At 45.2% G+C, this 27,512-nt stretch overlaps 1 protein-coding gene across 6 annotated transcripts in view; it reads right to left on the bottom strand.

Annotated features, from left to right (window-relative positions):
* The window catches only part of IQSEC1 (IQ motif and Sec7 domain ArfGEF 1), a 301,086-nt gene that overhangs the window by 166,501 nt on the left and 107,073 nt on the right, over positions 1–27,512 (bottom strand). For 2 of the 6 annotated variants that reach the window (XM_058032108.1, XM_058032111.1), the window contains exon 1: positions 7,439–7,952. The exons of 3 other annotated variants lie outside the window; for them this stretch is intronic. In XM_058032108.1, coding sequence (XP_057888091.1) covers positions 7,439–7,461 — 23 coding nt within the window. In that variant the 5' untranslated portion in view covers positions 7,462–7,952. Of the gene's footprint in view, positions 1–7,438; positions 7,953–27,512 lie in introns of those variants that run through there. One more of the 6 variants, XM_058032110.1, reaches the window with a different exon arrangement.

Genomic DNA, 27,512 nt, shown 5'->3' with positions numbered 1-27,512 from the left:
CTTGTTTGATTGGTTTCATGTGAATTGTTTTTACTTAATGGCCAATCACCATCAGCTGTGTTGGGACTCTGGAAGGAGTCACAAGTTTTCATTATTATTTTGTTAAGCCTTCTGTCTGTATCCTTTCTCTATTCTTTAGTATAGTTAAGTATAGCATAATATAATATAATATAATATAATATAATATAATATAATATAATATAATATAATATAATATAATATAATATAATATAATATAATGTAATATAATGTAATATAATGTAATATAATGTAATATAATGTAATATAATGTAATATAATGTAATATAATGTAATGTAATGTAATATAATATAATATAATCATATCATATCATATCATCTTTCCTCCTCTCTCCGGGGACCCCAAAAATACCACAGAATCTGAAATGTAAGGAACTCATACAATTTTGGGTCTGTGAACTAAAGTTTAGAATTAAACACAGGATTTGATTTGAGAGCTTGGAAAAGGTTTTTAAACTTAGGTGCTAGAGGTGAGAATGTGGATTTATAGTTTGAAGTAGAGATATGTCAAGTAAAGGAAAGTTGTAAAGGAAAGTTTAGAGTTTTAGAGTTTAGGATATAGAAAAAACAAAGTTGTTACAGAGGTAAATAAGGAGATTAGAATGCAGTACTGCAGGGTTGTCTGTCATAACATGATTGGTTAAGAAAGTTTATATTGTAGTATGGGTCTGTAAGGTGAAATATTTAAGGACTGGGTTAAAAAACATAAATATCTTTGTTAGTGGTGTTTTATTAGTCAATAATTCCTTAAAAGGTCTTGTCACTAAGGGTTTTGTGACCTTCTGAACTGTGCTGTAACAATGTGAGCTGAACTCAGCCCTCCTGCCTACATAGAAGATAAGAAAAATAAACCACATCATCAAATACAATTCAGAGGACTCATCTCAAATTCCTTCCAAATTTCCCCACGAGTGAATTGTCACAAAGAGAAGCTCTCCCCCTGCTCTGGCTGTGGTTTGTGCTCGCTGTGGCACAGCCCTGGGCTCAGGAGCTTCCCAGGAGCAGCAGGAACGCAGCATTCCCATCCTGGGAGCAGCTGGAGCTGCCCGAGGATGTCCCTACCCCGCCACAGGTGAGGAGGTGACACAGGGGACAGGGCTCAGCTGAGGCTGGCACTGAGGGCCACCAGGTCCCTGCTGTCCCACACAGCAGGATGATGGATCCTCAGACAGCATCCTGGGCCCACCACAGGCAGAGGAAACACAAGGTCTGGGCTCTGCTCTGAAGTTTGAAATTCAGAATAGCTCAACTCTGTCTGGGCTCCTCCAGATCTCAGTGACTCATGGCAGCCTGACAGTGATGAGGCTCAGGCTTTACAGCCCCTGACTAATGCTCATTCTACCCAAAGCAATGGGGTAAATCTGCCACTGCAATTTAAGACTGACATGTGGCATTTTGTGCCTTCAGTCACCTGCAAAACAGCACTTGCAGTCATCTACCCCTCTGTAATATACCACAGAATGTTTACAGTTCCAATCCCTTTGTTTGTTTGTTTGGTTTGGCTGGAGGTTTAATTATTTTTTAAACTTCACAGCTATATGTTGCAATCAGCCTTCAACACAAGTTTGCATTCAAGCTAGAATTCATTTGCTAATTTTTAACACCTAAAGACATCAGAAGAAATCCATTTCAATCATTTGGAGGAGAATTAATCACTGCTCCTGCTCACAGTCTCGCAGATTCTCAGCCCTGTGAAGATTAGTTTCCACATCTGTGGCTGCTGTTCTTCAAAGGATGATTTAGGATTACAAAGAGAGCACGGGTACTTCAGCACCAGGACAAGACAAATGACAGCTGACAGAGGCTGCTGCTGGTAATTCCAGTTTCTGGCCCATTGCTGCATGTGGAAGTTTGGCCATTTCCCATTCCCAGGCCAAGCTCCTTCCAGCTCTCCCCTTGTGACATCAACCCCTGTGAATCCCTGCACGAGGATCTTGGCAGAGCAGAGTAAAACCAGAGCCAAACCGGACCCAAACCTTGGACATCTCATTCCCCCACAGAGCAGGAGGAGCCCAGCTCCTAACAGAGCCCACAGCCCCCAGGCTGTGCCTCCCACCCTCTGTAAACCCCATCATGTTTGCCATCAGAACCCACTCACTTTAACAGCACTCTCCTGTCCAGCAGCAAACAGAAATGACAATTCTTTTTAATCTTCTGGTTTTAGAGCCTTAGAGCTCAGATGTACAAATAAAAAGAAATCAACTACTGGTCATCACATAAAGCCAGAACTATTTTTATTTTTTCTTTCATTTTCTCTTGCAATCCCCCACAAGCCTCCCAAACTCAGCAGACAATTTTCTCAGTATTGGTTTTTAAACAACCTGGCAGAGCTGAGCACGAGGCCATTAACCTGGAATTGCTTTTTCTCTAACAGGTTATCCTGTGCTCTCACAATGTGCTCAGAGGCAGCAGATGCACCTGGCAGGTTTGGGAGCCTGGGGGCAGCTTGTCCCTGCCCAGGACACCGTGGTGGCACAGGACATCCACCCACCCCTGCTCGTTCTGCTGCTGTGGAATTCTCAGCAGAATTATTAAACCATCACTGTCTGAGAGCCTCTTCTTGCAAGAGGTTCCAAACCCTGAGACAGAGGGGAATGGGAGCAGGAGCACAGCTGGAGGAGCCTGTCTGCAGTTAATGATGTGGCTGATGAGAGGAGCTGCTCAGCACCTCCTGCCCTCTGCTGCTGCCCTGGCTCCATTCCCCATTCCTCCTCTGGTCTGGAACAACAAGCTGTTCCCCTCCATCTGCCAGGATTCTTCCCTTTCTTCTGGCACATTTTCCCATAAAGTTCACATTGCAATGAGAATTTGGAAAAAACAACCCCAACAGGGGCTGCTGTCCTGGATGGCTGTGTGCACCCATCCTTCTGAAATCAGCTTGGGAACAGCATGAGGGGCAGACAAATCCATCCCCTGCTTCAGCCCATTCCCTCCACGTCAGCTGAGGGAGCCAAGAACGGTTTGTTTGATTGGATCTATTAAAAAGAATATTTGCATTTCCCAGTGTTTTATCCTGTTGAAGAGTAACATTATTTTACAAGTTGAAATTTTCTTTCTCAAGTTGATCCAGAGTTATGGCAACAGCTGAGATTAGAAAATACTGTAGATAGAAGCTAATAAAGTCTGTCCTGTTTTTGTTTAATAAATCCAACCATTACTTTCATGAGGAGCAACATTTGAAATATAATCAAAGGATACCCAAAGAGGTGATGAACAGTAAAAGTCATAACAATACAGACCCACATCAACTCCAGCTAAATGCTTACTATTAACAAGTTTATTAACCTGCCAGAAGGGCTTCCAGAATGAAAATCCTGTCCCAGGCCACAGGACAGCTTTTGGAAAGCAGAGAAAGCAGCAGGAAGCTTTCCAGGGCAGCTCCCACTGTCCCAGCCCAGGTTTGACTGCAGCTGTGGCTGTGGCCACTTCAAGGTGATTAAGGACACGACACATTCCCATTTCCAAGGACAAATTCCTACTGTTCCTTGCCCAAAATACGCAGGGCAGTATGCTTTTGGTTTTGGAAGCAGCACTGTGAAACCTTCTCTTCTTTGCTATTCATTTCACCCCACTGCATGTCCAGCACTCTGCAGCCAAGCACATCACAGAGAAGCTGTGGTGGCACACAGACAATATTATGGTTTTTTCCCAGTGTTGTTATTATTAATTAATTTCCTGGCATGCACTCTTTTGGATGGCAGCCCCACGACATTAAATACTGCCATTGCTTTTATGGTTGCATCCACAAAACCCTTCCAGTTCACAGCAGAGACCAGCACACACTGCAGGAGGAGCACAACTCCTCCCTCCATTGCCTGGGCACAGTGGGAACGTGCCCAGGGATTGCTCCTGGAGCAAATCTTTGCTTTGCTCTCAAGGAGCCCAGGATGGCTCTTTGGGCACAGCTCCTTGGACACCAAGCCCCAGGGAGGCAGCAGGACAGCTGCTGGCAGGTGAACACCAGTGTCATTACTCTGCAGGAGTTTGGGAGCCAAAAACCTCACCCACACATCACAAGCAGCACAGCCATATGCTGCAAAGCTGCTCTGCTGGCATCTCCCTCCTCCCATTGCTGCCTCCCCTCCATGCAATAGCCAGAACCTGGCTAACAGCATTCCAGAATTCATTTCCTCTTCACAGGAATGAAAGATGTTTTCACCAGCTACAAGGATGCTCAACAAAAGCTGCAGTTCCAAACGAGCAGCACACACAGTCCAGAGTACAGACCACTAAATTTTGTTCCAGAATTCATCAAATCTGGTTGTCACCAGAATGATTTAATAGCAGGATTTGTACCCGGCACAGCAGAACTGCAGACTGGGAGTTCTTGTTGGGAATAATGCTTCCCTTTGTGCATTCCCAGCTCAAGTGCCCACAGCTGGATTTTTCAATGGAATCATCAGGCACACTCTCACTGACCTCTCCTCCATCAAAGGGCCTGTAAATAATTATCATCTCCTGGGAGAATGGAAGCACCACAGGCCCAGCATACTAAACAAGGAACAGCCATTATTTTGTCCCATCCTAGAACACAACACTTATTAGCATTACAGAGAATTAGAAATAATTATTATAAACTTTTTTAGGTTTCATGAAAATGCAGTACCAGCCTACACAAACAGGCAGGAGGGATCCTTCTGCATCCCTGCACAGTTTGCTCCAATCCTGGGTTAGCTGGAACTAGGGTGAATTTAATTAAGACTATTAATATGTAGATGCTTGTAATTAGAAAAAAATCCTTTTAAGTCTTAACTAGAACCCCATCTATGGCACAGGGTAATGTAGAATAATTCACAGGACTCATAAGATGCACTTGTGTCAGTTGTTCCCATTGGGAGCTGTCAAAATTTGTAGGAAAAACCCCACACAGTCCAAACCCAGAAATTAAGAGCAAAGAGACATGAGAGAAGGAAAATATCTTTTAGATTAAATGAGAGTGTGGATATATTCACCACTTCTTTTCTGTATGTCCCACATGATTAAATCAGGCCCCAGAAATCCTCAAGAAACTACAACTCCCATCACAGAACACAGGCACATCTATAATTTCACAGAGCAATAACACAGCAAACCCAAAGCTGAGCAGTGCCAGTTATACATATTGGATTTGCAGCTGATGAAAGAGGCAAAATAACAAAGTACAAAGAATGAAATTACCCAGATACAGCAGGAGAGATTTACAGCAAGGCAAATCCTGTTACTTAAAACAATGCTCCAGTGACATATGTTCTATTCAGTGCAGCAGCTGAAAAAACTGCTTTCACTAATCCAAGTAGTGTGACACTCTTGTTCAGCTTTTCTTAGAACAGCAACAACCAGGCTTTCAACACTTAAAGATGAAAAAGATATTTTTATCTTTAAAAAGATACTTTCAATGGCAAAGATCTTTGGCATGTATATATATACATATCACAAGAACACTGACAGAGTTGTTATATGTAAGGTTGCATCTGAAAACTTACTCAGCATTGAAGGACTGGTGTATAACAGTTTAACAAACATTTTCAGTATTGAGAACCCATCATTTTTAAAGAACATGAAGATTTTCTGTATACACGTGTTCTTAAGAGTAAGTTCTTTAAAAAATTCCCAGCTTACATTTTCCCCTTTCCAACCATCAGCATCAGCTCTCTTACACAGGAGTTAAAACACAGAATTATAGTAGGAGGCAGAACCCACATCTTGTTTTGTACAGCAACGTGCTGAGGTGGGTACAAGATACCAAAGGTGTAAGCAGCAAAACAGGAAAATCCTGCACAAGATGGGTCTGTAAATAAGACTGCAAACTCATTGTTAAATACAGCAACACACAGGGATTGAATATCCCTTACCCCCCTTACATGATGAGCACTCTGTGAAATCCATTCCCTGCTGAGAGTTACAGAATCCCCAAATCCCAGGACCCAAATTAAAATGGAGTCCAACACAACCAGAGCTGTTCTCCCATGGACACACACACAGCAGGATGTTTCAGGCTGATCCATGCATACCTGCAAGGCTGCAGCCTGTTCTCCAAGTTTACTTATTTCAACTTCCTACAAAATGCTCCGCATTTATTTTGATTTTAAAACATTTCAACTTTACCATTCACCCCTTCAGCACAACACAAAAAGCTGAAGGAAACTCGAAGACATATACTAATATTCTTTTGTTATTCTATTGGAGGAGCCTGGTTTTGAATGGTTTTATTTACTCCGCCTGTGTGTGGATGGTGCTGCTGAACATGGAGCAGATTTACTCAAATCAGGCTGCTCAGAGGCACTGCTAAAATAACTGGAAAAGGCTGGGGATGACAATTACATGTGTTTCATGCAGCACCCTCTGGAACCCCCAAATTTAACCCTAAAGGGATGGATGGTTAACCAGGGCTCAGAACTGCAAACAGAGGTACAGCATCTCCAAGCCCCTGGACTGGGAGTGACAACAAATCCAAGGGCCCATTCCTGCCTGGTTTGTGCCCATTTTGGAGCAAATCCTGTGTGTCCCATCAATTCCTGCCTGGTTTGTGCCCATTTTGGAGCAAACCCTCTGTGTCCCATCAATTCCTGCCTGGTTTGGTCCCTTTTTGGAGCAAACCCTGTGTGTCCCATCCATCCCTGCCTGTTTGTGCCCATTTTGGAGCAAATCCTGTGTGTCCCATCAATTCCTGCCTGGTTTGTGCCCATTTTGGAGCAAACCCTCTGTGTCCCATCAATTCCTGCCTGGTTCGGTCCCTTTTTGGAGCAAACCACCTGTGTGCCCCATCCATCCATGCTCCAGACTGGCTGAGTCCTGAGCCCCAAGCCTCAGGCTCAGCTCCCACAGGGGCTCCTCAGCCCACAGCAGAATCAGCTCCTGTGTCTGCCCTCAACCCTCCAGAAACTGCTCCAGGGAATGATAATCAATGAATGTTTCATCTTTATGTTTTTATCAGCATAAAGGTAACAGCAAAACCACAGGGAACTCTGCCTCCTCGGTCTGACACTGCTCAGGGCTGCACTGCACATTCTGCTGTTTGCATTTTATTTCTGCTCTGAAAAGACAGATTGCACTTTAATATGACAAAGCATTCCAACAAAATGGAAGAGAGATCCTTGACTCATCACAGACAGAATTCCTAGCACCCTGCATTGCTGCTTGGATGCAAAGTGAAGAGTTTCCTCATTTTTTCCCCCTGCTAAACACAGACTACTCACTTTATGACACTGTATTTTTAAATACCCACATGCACAATCATCATCATCATCATCTAAACACATTTAATATACAGAGCATTTATCTACCAGAAAAGGTAACACCCTAAAAATGGTTCGTGGAAAGAAACCTACACAACAATAAACTGATCACTACTCCCACTTCTGGAATCCTCAACACAGAAATCAGAGGGGTGACAACAGATGAAGAAGGAAAAGGTACTCACAAATAACACCTTCTGCAAGCCATCCTGGAAGGGGGGTGGCCTTGGAATTTATATTTTCTTTCACGCAATCTGAGGTAGAAAAGCTCTTTCTCAAGGAACAGGAATAAAGTAAAAAAAAAAAAAAAAATCACATTCACAGCTTTTGCACGCTCATTGAGGCTTAGCCACGGTGGAACATCACGGATAAGTAAGCTGGTGATGTAACCAGCATCAAACACTGCATCAGATAAACCCAAAGGCTCTACAGGGTTATATTTTGCAAAGCCAAAAGGTTTTTCCCAGAGAGGAGGTTTAGCAAGCACAAACCAGCCACGCTGTCCTCACATTCCTGGTGGGCTCGCTTTCTGCTTGCAGGAAAAGTCCCAGAGCTGTATTTATTATTCAACTTCATCACCAAGGAGGAACAATATGCTTTCTCATTTGCTATTTAGACGGAAATATCAAAGCACCAAATGTTGCATTTTCGAATGCACCATCTCTGCCTGCTCACTGTAGTACAGTCCAAACCAAGAAAAGGCCATTGGTCCTTTTATCTCCATGGAAACAGCAGCATCTGTGAAGACGAACGTATTCCCTCTTCACTGCAAAGTCAATTTATAGTCACATACTATGACATAAACTGATAAGACAGCAAAGCTAATCAGCAACCAGGAGAAACAGCAACCTAAACATGAGATTAAGCTCTTGCTCAAGAGGATATTCCTCTGTATACAGCATTTCTCCTGTGAAAATTGCAGAATTAAGAAGCAAATCAAGCTGTTCCTGAGAGCTGCTGCAGGTTGGGGATTTGTGAACTTCCCAGTTTGGCTAATGAGGAGAGCAGCTGAATATTTTATACTATTAGCTTCTGGCTTGAAAATCTAGTTAAATCCTACTAAATGGGAAGAGATTTAAACAAAGTTGCTCTTTGCAAAAAAAAAAAAAAATTACTGAAGAATTATTACTCCAGTGTTACCTTTTCCCTGAAGAAGAGCTGTCATCTTTAATAGCAACAGCAGAGTGAGAAGTTTCATAACTCTACAGGCAACAGCCTCCCCATCTCCCCCTTTTTAGCACCACCAGAGGTGCAAACACTTCAGCACCATCCTGCTTGTGCTCTACAAAACTCCCCTCCAGGGAAATGATCATTTCTGCAGGCCTGATGAGTCACCTCTGCTTGATTTTATTCGGTGGTACTTGTAAAAGAGAAAACCAAACTGAAACCCAAAGCAAGTTGTTCAGCTTTGCTCCTGCCCTCCTCCTGCCCAGCCCTGATGCTCAGTGCTCAGCCCCGACGTTCCCAAGCAAAGCTCCCTCCCTTCCCTCATGAATCAGTGCAATGACCATCTGCTCACATTATTAACTTAAATATGCACCAGAACACGCTGATGAGGGCAGCTCATTTGCCATGGTCAAGTGATCAGCTCCATGGCCACTTGTCCCATTTCCAGAGGGACGGGGGGCGGCCAAATCCTCCCGATGCACCCACACAGCTCCCAGGGCTCCAGGGGAGCAGGAACTGCCAAAGATGCTGCAAAACTTTAAAAACAAAAATAAAAAATCGGGGAGGCAGGAGATCTTTGGTCCAAACCAATCTGCAAATGAATTAGGGTGACCTAACTGCAGCCTCACTGTACCTGAAGGAGCCAGCAAGGAAGATGAACTGTTTTAAAGGGCCTGGAGCAATAGGACATGGGGGAATGGCTTCGAAGTGACAGACAGAAGGGATAGATGGGATATTGGGAATTAGGAATTCCTCCCTGTGAGGGTGGGCAGGCCCTGGCACAGGGTGCCCAGAGCAGCTGTGGCTGCCCCTGGATCCCTGGCAGTGCCCAAGGCCAGGCTGGACAGGGCTGGGAGCAGCCTGGGACAGTGGGAGGTGTCCCTGCCATGGCAGGGGTGGAATATGGTGATTTTTGAGGTCCCTTCCAACCCAAACCATGCCCTGATTCCATGGTTCTGCCTAGCAGAGGTGCACTTTGGTTTACAAAAGTAAATTTGATGATAATTTGTAGAATTCTCAGAGCAGCCTCAAGTCACATCAGCATGTGCTGGTGCCATGGAATGCACTAAGAAACCAGAGGGGAAGCAAAGGCCCCAAAATTCCTCATTCTCCCACATAAGTGGCATGTAGGGCTTGGATCCAGCACCAACAGGTGCTCCAGCAGGATTTCTCCTAAGAAAACTCCATAAATACCCACTTGATGTGGTGCTGCCCCACCCAGCAGAGCGAGCTCCAGGGAATCCTATCACCACATTTCTCTTCACAGAGAAAAGCAAGGCACAATTCTTCCCAAGGATTTCTGAGATTCACATTCTCTGAACCTCAGAGAAAGGGAAAACACAATTCTTATCACTTGCTGTGCCTGCGTTTGTGCCACAGTAGAATGCAATATGGAGATTGTTTACCCACAGTGATGGTGTTTTGTCTCCTTGGCCTGTCAGGGCCAGGTGTGTGTGTGGGACTGTGGGCTGGTGACAGCCACGAGATTCTGGGCAGTGTGAGCAGAGTGGAGTGCTGGGCAGATTCAGTTTAGATGAAATGTATATAATATAGTATAATAAATTATTCTGATATCCATGGAGTCCTCCTCATCATTCTCTCCCTTCATTCGGAGTCACCTTTGATTTACAATAGAATCCAGCCTGGTGTGCTGTCGTGGGTTGACAGCCTTTATCCCAATATCGTGTGTTGTGTCTGGCAGCTGTGCCTCTTCTCTCTTCCCCCCCCACCCCGGCCGTCTTGCTGCGGTGGGGCGGGGAAGAGAGGGGGGGAGTGTTTGACCAGGCCTTTTTGGCTTTTGGCTTTTAGCTGCTTGGCTTGGCTAGCCGCTTTGCTTGCTTGCTTTCTGCTTTTTGCGCTGTTTTTTTTCTTTTCTTTTGTTCCCTCTTTCTTACCCTCCCCTGAAGATACTGGACCGGTTCCGGACCTGACCTGAGACGTCCAGGACACCTGGAGCTTGCAAGAGAAGCTTGAAGCCCTCACCATACACAGTCTGTTTCTTTCCTTTTCTTGTGTTGGGGAGTGTTCTTTTGTTACTTGTAAATAAATAGGTTTTGTTTTCCACTTTGCTCCTCCGAGAAATTCCTTCCCGAACCCGGTGTTGGGGGAGGGGTGGTTGGAGGTTTGTTTTGTTTGGGGGGCTCCCGTTTGGAGATTTCCCCTAATTTGTCCTAAACCAGGACATGTGCCCATCCCCAAATATCTCTGTTGGTGCAGTTCCCAAATCCTTCCCTGGGAGTTTGATCCTATAACTCCAGCCCCACGGGCTCATGGAACAGGTCAGGCTCCAGAGCACAGTGTCTCCACGCCACACTGGAGAGCTGGATTGCAGCAGCCATACCTTGAACATAGATATGAGACCCTGGGAGGCACTGACATGATCACAGGTACCTGTCAGCTTTCAAAGTTGAATTCTCTTTTGCACAAATTAAGGGAATTCAGAGAAATACAGATTTAGATGAGTGGCTTTTTTCTGCTGCACAGCCTAAAGGCGTCTTGCCTTCCAAGGAAGCTTTATAATGATTCAAATACTGCTTCATTTTTAGCAGATACCAAACACAGAGTGCTGGAAAAGTACAGTTTTAAAAGGTGCTTGTGTGTCCTGAACTTGGACATCACAGCCACCAATACATCACATAAATGATGAATGCCTGCTAAGGAAACAACACCATTCCATAAAGAATCCCATAAAACAGCTTTCCAAGCACTGCAAGGTCAAGTACCTCAATCACCAGCAGCATATGAGGAAGAGAATAAACAGGCCTGGCAGCTTGGTGCATTCTTCTGCTGTTAATTCCAGTTTCTGCAGACGTCTGACAGCGCACAGGTCAAATGAAAAGTGAGGAATGACTTACCCAGGTATACAGAAAGGGGCTCCCTGGGTGATAATCAATCCAGTTCAAGGAGGACAGGGTAACAGGAAGCTTTTCAGTGCATGGCATTGTTGCTTGTGTTTGGGACAAGCTTTCAGTTCAGTTCTTGGCTTTGGTTTGATGTGTCTGGATAAAATAACTGAAGAAAAAACTATCTGGCTCTAAACTCACCTAAACTCCACAGTTCTATTCAAGATAACAGAGTCATTTGCATGATTTCTGTTAAACACTGGTTTAGCCAAGCTCAGTCTCCCTCAGCTCTCCCCTGGAACAATGGGAGCTGGGCTGATGAGTAAGTGTGGGATAAAGCCTGCCCACGGCTGCGTCTTAGCAGAATGAACTCAAATGTTCCACAATTGATTGAATACTACAAAGTGAGGAGTTAGTAACTGCACAGGCTGTTTAGCCTTAGCTTTTAACTTTAAAAAAGGCTTTTCTTTATCAAAAAATGCAGTAAGTAGGGCAGAACTGGGGACACTGGGGCTGAGTCCTCCCCAGCACTACAAAGCCAGCTCAGCAAGGCTCTGGTACAGTCACTTGATGTCACTGTGTGAAAGGAACTGGACATAAAATGCCCAAGTCATTATCCCAACCACTGCACAAGCCACAAGCACTAAAGACAAGGGCTCTGATCCCACTGCAGAGCCTGGGAAGAGCTCCACAGGGCCCAGCACAGCCAGGCTGTCCCAATAAATGCCCAGTGGTTCTGAGTGCTCTGAACACTGATCCCTGCCAGCATCAGCGACCTGCCCAGCCACAGAACTGGCTGTCCCCAAAACCCAGTTTTCTCTGCTGAGATTCCTCTTCTGTCCATGGCTGCGAGGAATAAACAATCACCTGAGCAAAGTCAAACATTGTGTGTTTCAAATGAGGGCCTGAATTTATCTTCAAGGTTTTGAGACAGACTCAAAAGCAAAGCCATTTGTTACCAGTTTTTGCGTTTTCCTGTTTATTATGAACATGCTGGATTGGGAGGCTTGGCTATTGATTGATTCTAGAAAACCAAAGGCAGTTTGTGGTTGGAATTCTGGGTGAGGCCACAGGGGACAAAGACACAGCCCTGTCCCTGCTCAGGAGATCTCAGACCCTCTACTCAAACACAGGATGGATGCTCAGCTCCTCCCCACTAAACCCCAAATAAAACCTCACCCTGCCTGCTCCTGACACAGCCCCAGAGGTTGTTATTTTGTTCAGAAGCAGAAGTGGCTTCATGAACGTTCCCCTCACGTGTCACACACACACACAAAGCTCAGCACCATGGGATTCACAGAGAAACCTGGGAGCTGAGACCATTTTTACAGAAAAACTTCCATTACAACCTAAAAACTCCCCCTCATTCACTCTCCACCTGAGGCTGAGCTGTGTGTTGGAGCAAGCTGGGCTGCTGAAAGGTGTCCCTGCCTGGCAAGGGGTGGGACTGGATGGGATTTAATGTCCCCTCCAGTGTGATGGTGTTCTTGGATGAGGGAAGGTTCTTGGATGAGGGAAGAGATGAGGATCTGACTCCATGTTTCAGAAGGCTTGATTTATTATTTTATGATATATATTACATTAAAACTATACTAAAAGAATAGAAGAAAGGATTTCATCAGAAGGCTGGCTAAGAATAGAAAAGAAAGAATGATAACAAGGGCAGCTGTCTCGGACTCTCTGTCTGAGCCAGCTGACTGTGATTGGCCATTAATTAGAAACAACCACATGAGCCAATCACAGATGCACCTGTTGCATTCCACAGCAGCAGATAATCAATGTTTACATTCTGTTCCTGAGGCCTCTCTCAGCTTCTCAGGAGGAAAAATTCTAAGGAAAGGATTTTTCATAAACGATGTCTGCGACACTCCAGCCCAAACCATTCCATGGCTCCAGGCCTGAAATCCTGGGCCTGTGGAGCTCCGTGCAGCTCCTGAGCAACAAGGCTGCCACAGGATCCAGAGCACTCCTCACCACGGCTGCTTCCAGCCCCCTGAGCCCCAGTTATGTAATTACACACTGCTCATTCCTCTGGGCACTTGTACTCTAATGCACAAAATGTGTCTCGGAGTAAGGGAGAGAAGCCCAAGGGCTGCAGCAGAGCTGCTGATGGCAGGAATGTGATGGGAAGGACCCAGCCCTGTGCTCCCTTCCCTGCAGCCACGTGTGCCCCCATGGAACATCCCCTGGCCATTGCTGCACTGGTAAAATATTGAAGCTCAAAGCAAAATAAACAGCTGTAGAACTGCCAGGAACGTCTCAGGCCAGAGCACAGTATTTTCATTTTCAGTATTTTCATTTTCAATCACATTTTGAGATGTTTCTCATGAGCGTTTGTAGTTCTGTCTGAAGCCTCTGAATTATTTTTTCCCTACTGTTTATTTTAGCAAGATGCCCCAAAGCTTTCACTGGAAGCTGCTTCTAATTTTCAGCTTGGTTGTTACTGATGAGTTGATTCACATTTGCTTGTGTTGAATTTCCTCTGCAATAATTTTGTCCCTGTATGTTCTGAGCTTTATATAGATGCTAAATGCATTTCTCTATTGTATCTTGTATCTTACATGCTTTCCATTTACCCTTAGTATAGTTAGAAGTGGTTATTAAACCTACTCCTTGACCAAAATGAGGTCTCAGCTAAGCATCATTTCAGTGGCTGCTGAATGAATTTTACTGTCTCTCATTACACACACAAAAAAATCCCTTGCAAGTATTAAACAATGCTGGCAGCAGTCAGAGTTGCGGAAAAATCTCTGTGTTATCACTGACAATAAATCCTTTTTCAACTTCTACCCTGACATTACTATTAAAACACCATTTGTTTCCTGCTAAACAACCTGAGCCCCAAGTAACAACTTCCTTTTAAGAACTCTGCTAAAACAAGGCTTTAAACAAGTATTTATATTTCCTCCCACCATGCAGAACAACTGCTTTTAAAAGGAAGCCTTTGAAAAGTAAAAGTCTTTCCCACCCAAATTCAAATAATTTTGCAGTCTTCAGTCAGTCCTAAAACAAACTTCCACTGAAAATGCTAAAATGCTTTGTAATAAATTGATCACCTTAAAAATTTCTCTGTTTAGATTTTATGTGACAGCCCTCAATTCCCCTTTTGGCACCTCTGGTTTGTGTAGTTTTGCCCTGTTCTGGTCATCCAAGCTCCTCAAACATGTCACTCTGGAGAAAGGATCACCTCTTTAAGGAAACCTGAACGCTCAAGTAAGAAATTGGTACATTTTAAGGTAAAATGTTAAACCTTCACATTCTGCAGGCCCTGAGTACACCCCTGACCCTTCACTGGGTAACACCTTAACTGTCCTAGACTTAAAGGCATCCCACAGATTTGTTTTCTCTGGGATATTTGGTTCCCTGGCAGCGGCAGGAAATGGAACAAGATGGGTTTTAAGGTCCTTTCCAACCCAAACCAGCCTGGGATTCCATGAAAATGCCACGAACAGAGAACAAATAAAGAAGTCTATAAATTTACAGCTTGTGCATGACTGAACAACAAAATACTGAGGAAAAGCCCAGGCCTGGACTGTTTCAGACACAGGCAGTGCCAGCAGCAGCAGCAGCAGGAATCCCTGGAACAGGCTGGGAACAGCAGGGACAAGGAGCCAGGAGGGGTTTGGGCTGCTGAAAAACCAGCAATAAATAATCTGCATGGAGTCCCCACTGCAATGGGGAACTGGGAAACAAACCTGATGCTGCAAGCCTGGGAAAGGCTTTTAATTATATATAACTTATAACTGTATTATATAACTTGTGTTGCAGACAACTTTTATAAAAAATCTTTTCCTTAGGATTTTTCCTCCTGAGAAGCTGAGAGGGGCCTCAGAAACAAAATGTAAACAATGGCTATCTGCTGCTGTGGAATGCAACAGGTGCATCTGTGATTGGTCCATGTTGGATGTTTCTAATTAATGGCCAATCACAGTCAGCTGGCTCAGACAGAGAGTCCGAGACAGCTGCCCTTGTTATCATTCTTTCTTTTCTATTCTTAGCCAGCCTTCTGATGAAATCCTTTCTTCTATTCTTTTAGTATAGTTTTAATGTAATATATATCATAAAATAATAAATCAAGCCTTCTGAAACATGGAGTCAGATCCTCGTCTCTTCCCCAATCCAAGAACCCCTGTGAACACCATCACAAACTTGGGTTAATTTGATCTATATTTCTTCCCCTATTCATCGCAGAAGTACAAAATACTTGTTGAGATGCATTTGTTGAGATGCATTCCTTCATCCTCAGGACAATGGAGCTGCAAAATCCAGGATGGATGCTCCTGCATGGACCTTTCAGCTGGGAGGTGATGCAGATACAGCCCCAAAGAAGGGCCAGCACAGAGCAAACCTTAATGAGCAGGATGCAATTAACACCTGCTGCTGGTCTGGTCTCTGAGTGGAGCCATCTCTGCCACCAGCAGAGGCTTCCCAAGCATTAGGGAATTAATGGGCAGTGTGATCATTAATCACTGCAGAGAGGTGAGGGAAGCAGCCTCCAGCCCAGCATCCCACGTGTCACTGACCCTGCAGGTGGCTTTGTCCTTTAATGTGTTTTTCTAACCTAACCCAGAGTGACAAAGTCATTTACCCAACAATTAGCTAAGCCAGAAAAGCAGCCAACTGGGCTGCAAATAAAAGATAAAAGAAGTTCAGAAGTGTTTCCTCCATCCTTGGTGCACATTAATCATGTATTTTATTCCTAGCTTTAAACTCTGACTGCAGCTGCTGTTCAATGGGTCTTACATAACGCGCTGACATTAAATTTATTTGTTTCATCTTTTCTACATAAAAATAAGCTGGGATTTTATGATTATTCCTTTGCATTTATTTTCTGTGAAGGCATTTTAACTATTTTGTCCTTAATTGTTGTAATAAAATCCAGCTTAAGCATTTTAGATGAAGCAAAAACCACAAATTAAGGATCATTAAATTATTTTGGCAACCAGACTCATGGCAGATTCCACAATAAGAGGCTGAATTTCCATTTTAGTAACAAGACTAGCTGGAATATTTGTGCCAGAATTATTAGCTAGATGTTCAGCAGATCAATTTTATTAATTAAACAGGCAAGACTGAAGACAACTGATGTCAATAAATCTGTCAATATGTTAATACAGACACCAGTGTCACCTCTCTCCACAGGGTAAATACAAACCTAACCCCAGATGGGTATTACATGGATTCAGTGCTGAAATGTAAATTCACTACAGGCTTAAAGGAGAACATGAGGATGAGATAGAGAAACCCCAGCTGAGGTCTGGAGTCACCTGGTTCCCCAAGGGGCTCCTCTAAGTCAGGCATTTGCTATATTTGTTTGTAAAATGTCTTTTAATCTTACAGGAAGGTCAGCAAAAGGATTTTCTGAACTGGTCACGTGGAGTGACACCAGTTTGGTGCTGTTTGCTGATGCTGGGTCACTGAGCCAGTAATTTCAAATAAGAACTTTTCAGTGGGATAATCCCAGAATCACAGGATGGTTTGGGTTGGGAGGGACCCTAAAGCCCACCCACTGTCCTCGTGGGCAGTGGCACTTCCCAGTGTCCCAGGTGGCTCCAGTGTGGCCCTGGACACCTGCAGGGACCCAGGGGCAGCCACAGCTGCTCTGGGCAATGGGGAATGAATTCAGAACTGCAGGAATGCAGGAGCAGAACACCTCAGTGCAAGGCTGCACCTGAAGCTGTTACTCACAGAAGGAGAGCAATGGGATATCCAAAGGGGATTTCCTGGGAGAAAAAGCCCTGTCAATAATACATAGAGAACACACAGAGAGAACCTGTGTGATGGGCAGGAAAACCTCTGGAGCAGCTGCATGTGGAAAAGCATCTGGAATATTCTCCTCATCTGTTACCTGCAGATAAAGCAGGGGACTGACACTGCGCAGCTGAATCTGCAGAATTATGGCAGATTTTAGACAGGAAATTTTGGACAGTTCTAAGACAACAGAAATTTTAAAACCCCACTTTTATTGCCTAAAACACTCAAAAGCACCGATATTCAATGTGTGCTCTCAGTCCCTGCATTCTCCTGCATGCAGAGTGGTTTGAGATGAGTCAGCTGAACACGAGAATCCAAACAAACATGTGCCTGAGCACGTGCTGCCAGAGCTGCAACAACAAACCCACAGCAAACCCTCTGCTCTGAGCCATCCACCCAAACAGCTCCCCCTGAGCCCACCCCACATCCCAGCCCACATCCCAGCCCACAAACACCCCAGTATCTCCTGTCCCTGCCCCTGGGTCCCACACACTGAACTCAGCCTGGGCTCCAGGGACCGGGGAGGCAGCAGCAGCAGCCCTGTCGCAGACATCTTTTGTGAAAAATCCTTTTCTTTAGGATTTTTCCTCCTGAGAAGCTGGGAGGCCTCAGGAACAAAATGTAAACAATGATTATCTGCTGCTGTGGAATGGAACAGGCAGATCTTTGATTGGCCCATGCTAGATGTTTGTAATTAATGGCCAATCACAGTCAGCTGGCTTGGACAGAGAGCCGAGCCACAAACCTTTGTTATCATTCTTTCCTATTCTATTCTTAGCCAGCCTTCTGATGAAATCCTTTCTTCTATTCTTTTAGTATAGTTTTAATGTAATATATATCATAAAATAATAAATCAAGCCTTCTGAACCATGGAGTCAGATCCTCATCTCTTCCCTCATCCAAGAACCCCTGTGAACATGGTCACACAGCTCATGCTGAGCACAGCTCTAATCTAAAGGCATTTCACTCTCAAAGTTTCTTTCCACCAGCATTTCCCCCCTACACACTAATACATTTAAAAAAAAATATTTAAATTCACTAACACCCTTCAAAAAATTTAAATTCATTGACACCCTTTAAAAAATTATTTAAATTCACTAACACCCTTTTGGCTCAAAATTATGCAGAACTGTGGATAGTGGTAACTCTTGGAATATTTTTGGGTTTCCCACTCTGGTAGAGGATTCCCTTTGCCAATCCTCTTGCTCTTCCCCAACTTTTGTTCATTTTTACAATGCAATTTATGATTGGGATAAAGTTTTCATGCAAACCACAACTCCCAGCACTACCTGACATAGGATTATTTTTTTCCACCAGAACTCTTCAGTTTAATAATAATTTTAATACAACTTTAATAGTAAGTTTTGTTCTAAACCAAGCATGTAGATGTCAGTGCTGGTTCTCTGGAGCTTCCAATACAGAATTAGGAGGGCAGGAAGAGACCTCCAAGACCAAAACCCCCCATGCCTATTTAGCCAGGGCAACGTCTGCTCCTTTCTTGAGCTCCTCCAAGGATGAGGATTCCACCACTGCCCTGTGCCAATGTCTAACTCCTCTCTCAGTGAAGAAATGTTTCCTGACATCCAACCTGAACTCCCACTGGCACACCCTGAGGCCGTTCCCTCTGCTCCTGTCCCTGTTCCCTGGGAGCAGAGCCCGATCCCCCCCGGCTGTCCCCTCCTGTCAGGAGCTGTGCAGAGCCACCAGGGACCCCCTGAGCCTCCTTTGCTCCAGGCTGAGCAACCCCAAATGTCTCCAGGCAGATTATTTTGATGAATGAAGAGCAAATGAAAAACCAACCCTCCATCCTCTCCAGGTGTCCAGATTTGCCAGGACCCCGTTGGGGGCTCAGAGACCCTGGCACACAGCCCAGAGCACCTGGGGATTTGATTATGACCCCTGGAGCAAGTTACCAGCTTTGTATGAGGACCTGAAAGTCACAAAGGTTTGAATAGTGTAATAATACAATTAATACAGGGTGAAAAGGTAGATTTTAGGATTTTTGGTATGGGGGTTTTGGGGACAAGAATGAGGAACTTGGGTGTGTCCAGCCTTTCTTCTTCTTCTTCTTGGTCTCCATTTTCAGCAGTGATGCTGGCACTTTGGGATTGGTTTAGAGTAGAAGTGCACTGTCTAACATAGGTGATGGGTATTGGGAATTAAGAGTAAATATCTTATAGGTAGTTTGTAGTATAAAAGGACAACACTGCCCTGAGGGTGGTCAGAGTGCCTGTGGCTGCCCTGCTGAACAGACCTCGGCTGGGCAGAAATAAAATTGTATAGATAAGAATTAATAAACAACCTCAAGACCAAAAACTGACAAGCTCTGACTCGTTCTTCGGACACGCGGGCCGACACAGAGACACCCTGCACATCTCAGGGCTGCAATTAACAACCAAACTCTGAGACCTCTCCAGGCCCTGCTGCACTTTCCTCCACAAACCAACCCTTGTGCAGCAGAGCTGGGGGTGCCAGCAGCAGCTCCAGCCTGTACACAGCAGGCTCTGTGCTCCCAGAGCAGCACAAAACAACACAACACAGCACAACACAACACACTCTTACAGACACAAACCCCCTCGAGTGGCCTTTGCCAGCTCTGCCTGCTGCCAGCAGCTGCTGCTCATCCCAGAGCCTGCTGGGTGCCAGCCACGCTGGGAACTGCTGACCTTGGGAATGCAGGGAGGTGCCAGAATAATCCCAAAAACCTCTGCACACCAGCTTTCTTCAATGCATCAGCTATTGCAGCTCTTTTCTATTCATAGCTGCACAGCTCTCTTTGGTTATGCATATTAAAGGCATACTTAAGGAACTTAAATGACCTTCCAGACCAACAAAAGCAATTAGGACAGCTCCTAGCAAGCCTCTGCTGTTAAACCCCCAGAAATGGGGAAGCTGCAGTGAAATGTTCCCATTTCAAACTGAAATTTGAGATACTGAGCAGTTCAACCAAGGGCAGCATCTTGAAAAGTTTGCAGGTACAGGGTTGAACCATGGAAATTTCTGTTATTATTCTTTTATGTGCAGAAATGGTTTGAAACAATGCCAGAAATCCTGATACTATGCCAGAATAATTAATACAGGAGCAGTCCTGTGTGTTTATCCCATTTCAATTCTCCTCTGCAGAAAGCAGCTACCAACAGTACATACTACAAGAAATGATTTTGGGAATTAAATATAAAGTGCATACCAAATTTTGACTCTAGTCTACATATCAGAACTTTTTTAGGGCATAATTAATAACACAATTAGAATATATTACTGTGATGTTTATTCTACTTGTCATAAAATTCAAAATAAAAACACTTTCAAAGCAATTCTTATATAAAGTGCACAATTCTATAGGAGTAGAAATCATTGAAATATTATAATGAATTCTAACCATAAGCTTCTTGAACAGCAGTTTGTCTAAAGCAATAAGTCCCTTTCCCATGCAAATATCTGGAAATAGAACAGCAGGTTATGAAACAATTTGTTGTCTATTTGTGTTGTGGATCACCAGAGAACACCCTGAGCAGGGACCACACTGTAGGATTGATGGGGAGCAGAGGTCTCTGCAGCCAGGTCTGGAACTTGGGGTTTATTGCACAGGGCCTGGGTGCAGGGCCCTGCTGGGATTTGGGGTTTATTGCAAAGGGCCTGGGTGCAGGGCCCTGCTGGGATTTGGGGTTTATTGCAAAGGGCCTGGGTGCAGGGCCCTGCTGGGATTTGGGGTTTATTGCACAGGGCCTGGGTGCAGGGCCCTGCTGGGATTTGGGGTTTATTGCACAGGGCCTGGGTGCAGGGCCCTGCTGGGATTTGGGGTTTATTGCACAGGGCCTGGGTGCAGGGCCCTGCTGGGATTTGGGCTTTATTGCCAAGGGCCTGGGTGCAGGGCCCTGCTGGGATTTGGGGTTTATTGCACAGGGCCTGGGTGCAGGGCCCTGCTGGGATTTGGGGTTTATTGCACAGGGCCTGGGTGCAGGGCCCTGCTGGGATTTGGGGTTTATTGCACAGGGCCTGGGTGCAGGGCCCTGCTGGGAGCTGCAGCCACAGCTCAGAGCAGGCCCGAGAGAAGAGAGGGGGAGAGAGGGTGAGAGGGTGAGAGAGTAAAAGGGTAAGAGAGTAAAAGAGGCAAGAGCTAAGAGCTAAGACGTAAAAGCAAGAGTGCGAAGTTCTTGTTACAATGTAATAAATCATCCTCTGAGTTGAATATTCTGATTCTCACTAACCAATCCAGTACAAGATACAAATCCTACAGCATTTACATACAGCCTATAAGAATCATTACATTACCATACTGTGTTACATTTTAAACCCTAAAAACTCCTCTTTGTGCCCCTTCTGCCAAGCTGGCAGGGCCTGCTCTGACCCTTGGGCCTGTCTGCAAGCAGAGGGTGTTGTTTCATCAAAAGGGGTCATCTTCAGCTGGTCATGCCATTGTTTTCCAGTTGTTCAGTAACTAAAGGATCTCAAAGTTTGCTTTCACTTCAATCTCGCTTATAGTTTCCATATTCTCAAAATCTTTTGCCAGACAATCATATTTATAAGGCTTTCCTGTTTCATCTTCCCCAATACCACACCATGGGGACACACTTCAGCTTGGTGATTTGAAAATCCATGCACAAAATATCAGAGCAGTACTCAACTTCACCATCTATTATTATTGAAACAGCAAACCAGGAAAAAAACCCCCAAAACCAACCAAAAAACAACAACAAAAAAAACCCAAACAAAACCACACACATACTCAAAAATCACCAAAGATCCCGACAAGAACTAAGAACTTTAATTTTTTTTTTTTAAAGTAACAAAAATTCAAAGTTCTTGACCTTTGTTTCTGATATGGGCTCTCAGAATAAAAGTCTTGCTAAAGCAGCAGCTCCTGAGAATATCTCAGCTTGGCAAGGTCAGCATTGTCCAGCAGACCCCACCTCTCACAGAGCGCCCAGGGAATGGGACAGGAGGGAAAGAAATTGGGGCTGTTTGGCCTGGAGGCAGCAGCAGCTTTGGGGCACCTGGGAGGAGGTGCTGAGGATGGGGATGGGACAGGAGCCAGGCTAGGACAGGGAATTCCTGACTGAAAATTCCTTTTTTCCTCTGAGGATGACACAGCACTGGAAGAGAGCCCCGGGGCAGCTGTGAGACCTTCAGCTCTGAGGGTTTCAGGATCTCCCTGGACAGCCCTGAGCAAATTGCTCCAGCCCCAGGCTGATCTGACTGTGAGCACTGAGATGCTGCCCAAGGTCACTTAGACTGCACACTCTGCAGTTTAATCACATTCTGATACTCCCCTGTGCCCAAGAACTTCCAGCTCAGTGAGTCCCCAGCCATGGGAGCAGCTCAGAAGTTAATAAGCCTGGGTACATTTTTCATCCATGACTGTCTTTGAAATCTGAATGGACTCAGTATCAAGCACCTTCTGGGGCAGAGCATTGCAAAGTTCCACTCTGCTTTACAAGGCAAAAACATTTCTATTTTCTTAAGGAGCCTCACTTTGAGCTCAGTAGCTGTGGTTCCAGGAGAGGGTGAATGGCTGCTTCTCATTCTCTCTCTAAAAGCCTCGTTTGAGAGCTTTGCCCACACAGTTGCCCTTTGCAAAGGAAAAGACCCAACAAAATTGTATTTCATGGCAGGGTCAGTGTTTTCCTTCCTCACAGGAGGAGGAAGATTGAAGGCTCCTGGATCAAAAAGCTGAAAGGAACTTCACCAAGCAGATTATTGGGTTGTAACCTGCAGACAGGAACACCTCTGGGCTCCTCAGGGCTCCCCTGGGCACAGGGACAGGGCAATGTGCCACTGCCACCAGGCAAGAGGGACACAGATGGCACTGGAGGCAGCTCAGAGCTGCAGCAGGTAAATCTGTTCTGTCTGCAGAGCTGAACTTCAGAAAATCATCCCTGTTAATCCCAGCTCATCCAGCCACAGTGGGACAGGGTTTTTCTTTTTAAAAATGTATTTAAAGAGGTTTCAATGAATGGTTTTGTTGCTGGAAGAAAAGTTAATTGGCTTCCAATTTAATAAATAATAAACTAGAACTTTCTTGCAATGTTTGCTCCAGAAAAATAAAAATTTTAGCCTAACTTAAAATACAACCAAAATTAAAATCTAGAATTAGCTGCAAATATATGAGACCAACCAGCAGTAGTTTTCTGACAATGCTGATACAATTATGATGGACTATCCAGCTGGTTCCTGGCCCTCAGCCTCATCAAAAAGCTATTTCTTAGTGGTAGTTTTTTCTTTATGCCTAAAAATAATCGAGAAAAAAAAAAAAAAAAAAAAAAAAAAAAAAAAAAAAAGAAACAAATTCTTCATATTTAGCTGTGTATTTCAGATAAGAAAGTGGAGCTGTGGCCTTGTAGGCTGCAGGCTTTGTGAGAGCAGCACTTTCCTGTGCCTTTGGATGGGCCCAAACTGAGAGCTGACACACTTAGGGCTGGATGTTCAACTCAAAGGACTTTTAATGTCTGAAGACACTCTAAATCTTTCAGTGCTGAGGAAGATTACAAAGATACATGTGGATTGCTTATATAGGACAAAATCAGCATTTCCTAAGGCTGCTGGGAGAGATCCATGGGCAGAACAAAGGCAGCAGCTCCCGAGGCAGCTCAGCAAGCTGAGAAATCCCACAAAAAGCCTGTTCAGAGCCACAGGGAGGGGAGAGGGCTGAAGGTCGTGCCTTGAGAGGGGTGGCAGAGCAGGAGGAGTGGGGTTTTCCTTTTAAATCAGCCCTGCATGCCCTTCTTCTGAGGGGCTGCATGAACTGGGACACAAAACCCCAAGTAAACACAGAGAGAAAGTTTCATCAGCCAAGGCTAATGGGGTCAGCTTAGGCACAAGAAATGATCTACATCTGGAAAGCTTCCCAGTTTGGATTTAATAGACATGGGTAACACAGGCAATTTTTAATTTTTTAGCAAACAGCTGAATATCTAAACCTACAGACTCAAACCCAGGCTCCTGCAGGCAAGAGAAGCTTTCTGGAGTGTTTGGTGCAGAGTCCAAAGCCTCACTGCTCCAACCCTGGCTTGGTGTAAGTATTTTGGATTAATGGTTGGACTTGATCCTAGAGGTTTTTTCTAACCTTAATGATGCTGTGATTTCCTTAGTGATCTGTCATGAGACCTTTTGGGAAAAATCTTGCTGGGGTTGGGACTAAATTTCCAATCCATCCACCCATCCATCCATCCATCCATCCATCCATCCATCCATCCATCCATCCATCCATCCATCCATCCATCCATCCATCCTCCCTAAGCCACAGCAGGTTTGCCTCTGTGAGACCAAAAGGGGAGCTGAGAGCTGTCTGAAGCACAGCCATCCACCCTGGGAGAAGGTACCAGCTGGTCAGCTTGGGCAAGAAAGGCAAAAGGAGGAATGAAGGCAAAAGCAGAAATGAAGGCAAAAGGAGAAATGAAGGCAAAAGCAGAAATGAAGGCAAAAGGAGAAATGAAGCCTGTGCCATCAAACCTGACATGGCCACTGAACGTTCTGCCTGCTTGAGTTTGGGCAAGGCTGGTTTTGGCAAATGAGGAAATTGAAATGCCAGGAGTGAGTCATCCCTTGTAAGCAGAGCACAAGAGACTTGCCAGCAGCTCTGAGCTGATCTCTGCTTTCTCAATGTCTGGTGAACACTTCATTACCAGTCTGGGGAGCTTCTCCAGAAGGTATAATTAGAGGCACAGATATAAGGGAGGCTTTAAAAATAAAAATAGAATGGAAGCAAGTTATTAATGTAGGTGGTTCAGATTTTAGTCTTTAATTGAAACTGAAGGTTAGTGTATGTGAAATAATAAGTCTTGGAACTCCCTATAGTGCTATTGCTATTCCATGACAATAAAGTGGGAAAAACAGAGGGCTGCACTTTAATCCAGGGCAATGTGTGTTCCAGGAATAGTCATGGTGCAGTAATGTACAATTTTGTTGAGGGAGCAGGTCTGCACAAAATGCAAAATGATTCAAAGTGCAGAGGCTCTGCTTTGCCACAATCCAAGAGGAATCACGGGAATTGCCAAGGTGGGAAAACCCAGCTGCAGCCCTGGGGCAGCTCTGGGGCACCACAGGCACTGCCAAGGGCCAGGGAAGCCCCAGTTCCTCCTCTCAGGAGGAGAGATTCCAACCCTAATGCTTCCTGTGGCAGTGAAGGGATGAGTTCAGCACCTCGGGAAGGGCCAGATGGCCATGGAACGACTCAGGGCAAGGACAGAAACGGGCTCAGAAATGGTGTCTGCTGCAGGCAAACCCCAGCATCCTCAAACTACAGTATCCTCTGCTCCTGAAAAACCCCAGCATCCTCAAAACCACAGCATTCCCTGCTCCTGAAAAACCCCAGCATCCCCTGCTCCCAAAAAACCACAGCATCCCCTGCTCCTGACAAACTCCAGCATCCTCAAAACCACAGCACCCCTGCTCCCAGAAAAATAGAGCATTTCCTGCTCCTGAAAAACCACAGCATCCTCAAAACCACAGCATCCCCAAAACCACAGCATCCCCTGCTCCCAAAAAAACCCAGGGCAACCCTGCTGCTCCCAAAAAGCCACAGCATCCCCTGCTTCCAAAAAACCCCACAGCATCCTCAAAACCACAGCATCCCCTGCTCCCAGAAAAACAGAGCATTCCCTGCTCCTGACAAATCCCAGCATCCTCAAAACTACAGCATCCCCTGCTCCCAAAAAACCCACAGCATCTCTGCTGCTCCCAAAAAGCCACAGCATCCCCTGCTCCCAAAAAACCAGAGCATCCCTGCCTCCTGACAAATGCCAGCATCCTCAAAACCACAACATCCTCTGCTCCTGAAAAACCCCAGCATTCCCTGATCCCAAAAAACCAGAGCATCTCCTGCTCAAGACAGACCACAGCATCCCCTGCTCCCTAATAAATAGAGCATTCCTTGCTCCTGACAAATGCCAGCATTCTCAAAACCACAGCATCCCCTGCTCCCAAATAAACAGAGCATCCCCTGCTCCTGAAAAACCCCAGCATTCCCTGACCCCAAAAAAACCACAGCATCCCTCCTGCTCCCAGAAAAACACAGTATCCCCTGCTCCTGACAAATGCCACAACATTCCTTGCTCCCAACAAACCACAGCATCCCCTGCACCCCAAAAAACCCCAGCATCCCCTGCTCTCAACAAAACTGATCATTCCCTGCTCCTGACAAGCCCCAGCATCCTCAAAACCCCAGCATCCCCTGCTCCCAAAAAAACCCCAGCATCCTCAAAAACACAACATCCTCTGCTCCTGTAAAACCCCAGCATCCCCTGCTCCTGACAAACCCCAGCATCCTCAAAACTACAGCATCCCCTGCTCAAGACAGACCACAGCATCCCCTGCTCCCAAACAAACAGAACGTCCCCTGCTCCTGACAAACCTCAGCATCCTCAAAACTACAGCATCCCCTGCTCCTGGTAAACCCCAGCATCCCCAAAATCATCCCTGCTCCTGCCCAAGCCCTGCTCCCTGTTCCTTGTGCAGCAGATGGATGCTGAGCGGGGCCGGCTCTGTGTGAGTCACCCATGAGTCAGTTCAGTTCTCACCCGCTGCCTGCAGACACTGATACAATATGGCACAAGTCTGCCTGGGCTGGGGTATTTATAGCAGCCTGACTCACTGCCTAATGAGAGCTGCCTCGCTGAAATTAAACGTTTGTGGTGTGTGCACAGGACCCAGCTCGGTGCTGGAGCACCGGAGCCTCCACAGCCACACCTGAGCCCGGACGGATCCAGAACCTCAGCCCTGCCCTTAATGAGCTGAGCCTTGTCGCAGACATCTTTTATGGAAAATCCTTTCCTTAGGATTTTTCCTCCTGAGAAGATGAGAGGCCTCAGGAACAAAATGTAAACAATGGTTATCTGCTGCTGTGGAATGCAACAGGTGCATCTGGGATTGGTCTCATGTGGTTGTTTCTAATTAATGGCCAATCACAGTCAGCTGGCTCGGACAGAGAGCCGAGCCACAAACCTTTGTTGTCATTCCTTCCTACTCTTAGCCAGCCTTCTGATGAAATCCTTTCTTCTATTCTTTTAGTATAGTTTTAATGTAATATATATCATAAAATAATAAATCAAGCCTTCCAAAACACGGAGTCAGATCCTCGTCCCTTCCCTCATCTGAAAACCCGTGAACACCATCACAGTCCCTTGCCTTCCTCGTGGCCACAGCTTCTCATGTGTGTTTGCATCACTTCAGATAAAACTTCAGAGCTTTTGCTGTTTCATTACTCTTCAAGCAGCTATTACCCAGAAGCTTTATTTTGGGAACACAATCCATTAACAACACCAGAGCTGGTTTAGGATCAACCTCTGTCCAAACTTCTTGGGGGCAGGAAAGGTGCAAAGCCAAAATTAACAAAATTGGAATTTTTAACAAACATAAAAGGATGAAAAGGACCAAGCTTTAGGCAGGAGCTCATCCTTTTTTCAGTGCTTTCTACCCCAAAATATCACAGCCCAGACTTGTGACCATGTTCACAGAGGTCTTAGGATGAGGGAAGAGATGAGTATCTGACTCCATGTTT

Source organism: Melospiza georgiana, chromosome 11, assembly GCF_028018845.1.
Source record: "Melospiza georgiana isolate bMelGeo1 chromosome 11, bMelGeo1.pri, whole genome shotgun sequence".
NCBI classification, from domain to species: Eukaryota; Metazoa; Chordata; class Aves; order Passeriformes; family Passerellidae; genus Melospiza; species Melospiza georgiana.
This window is presented reverse-complemented; position numbering and strand designations above follow the sequence as displayed.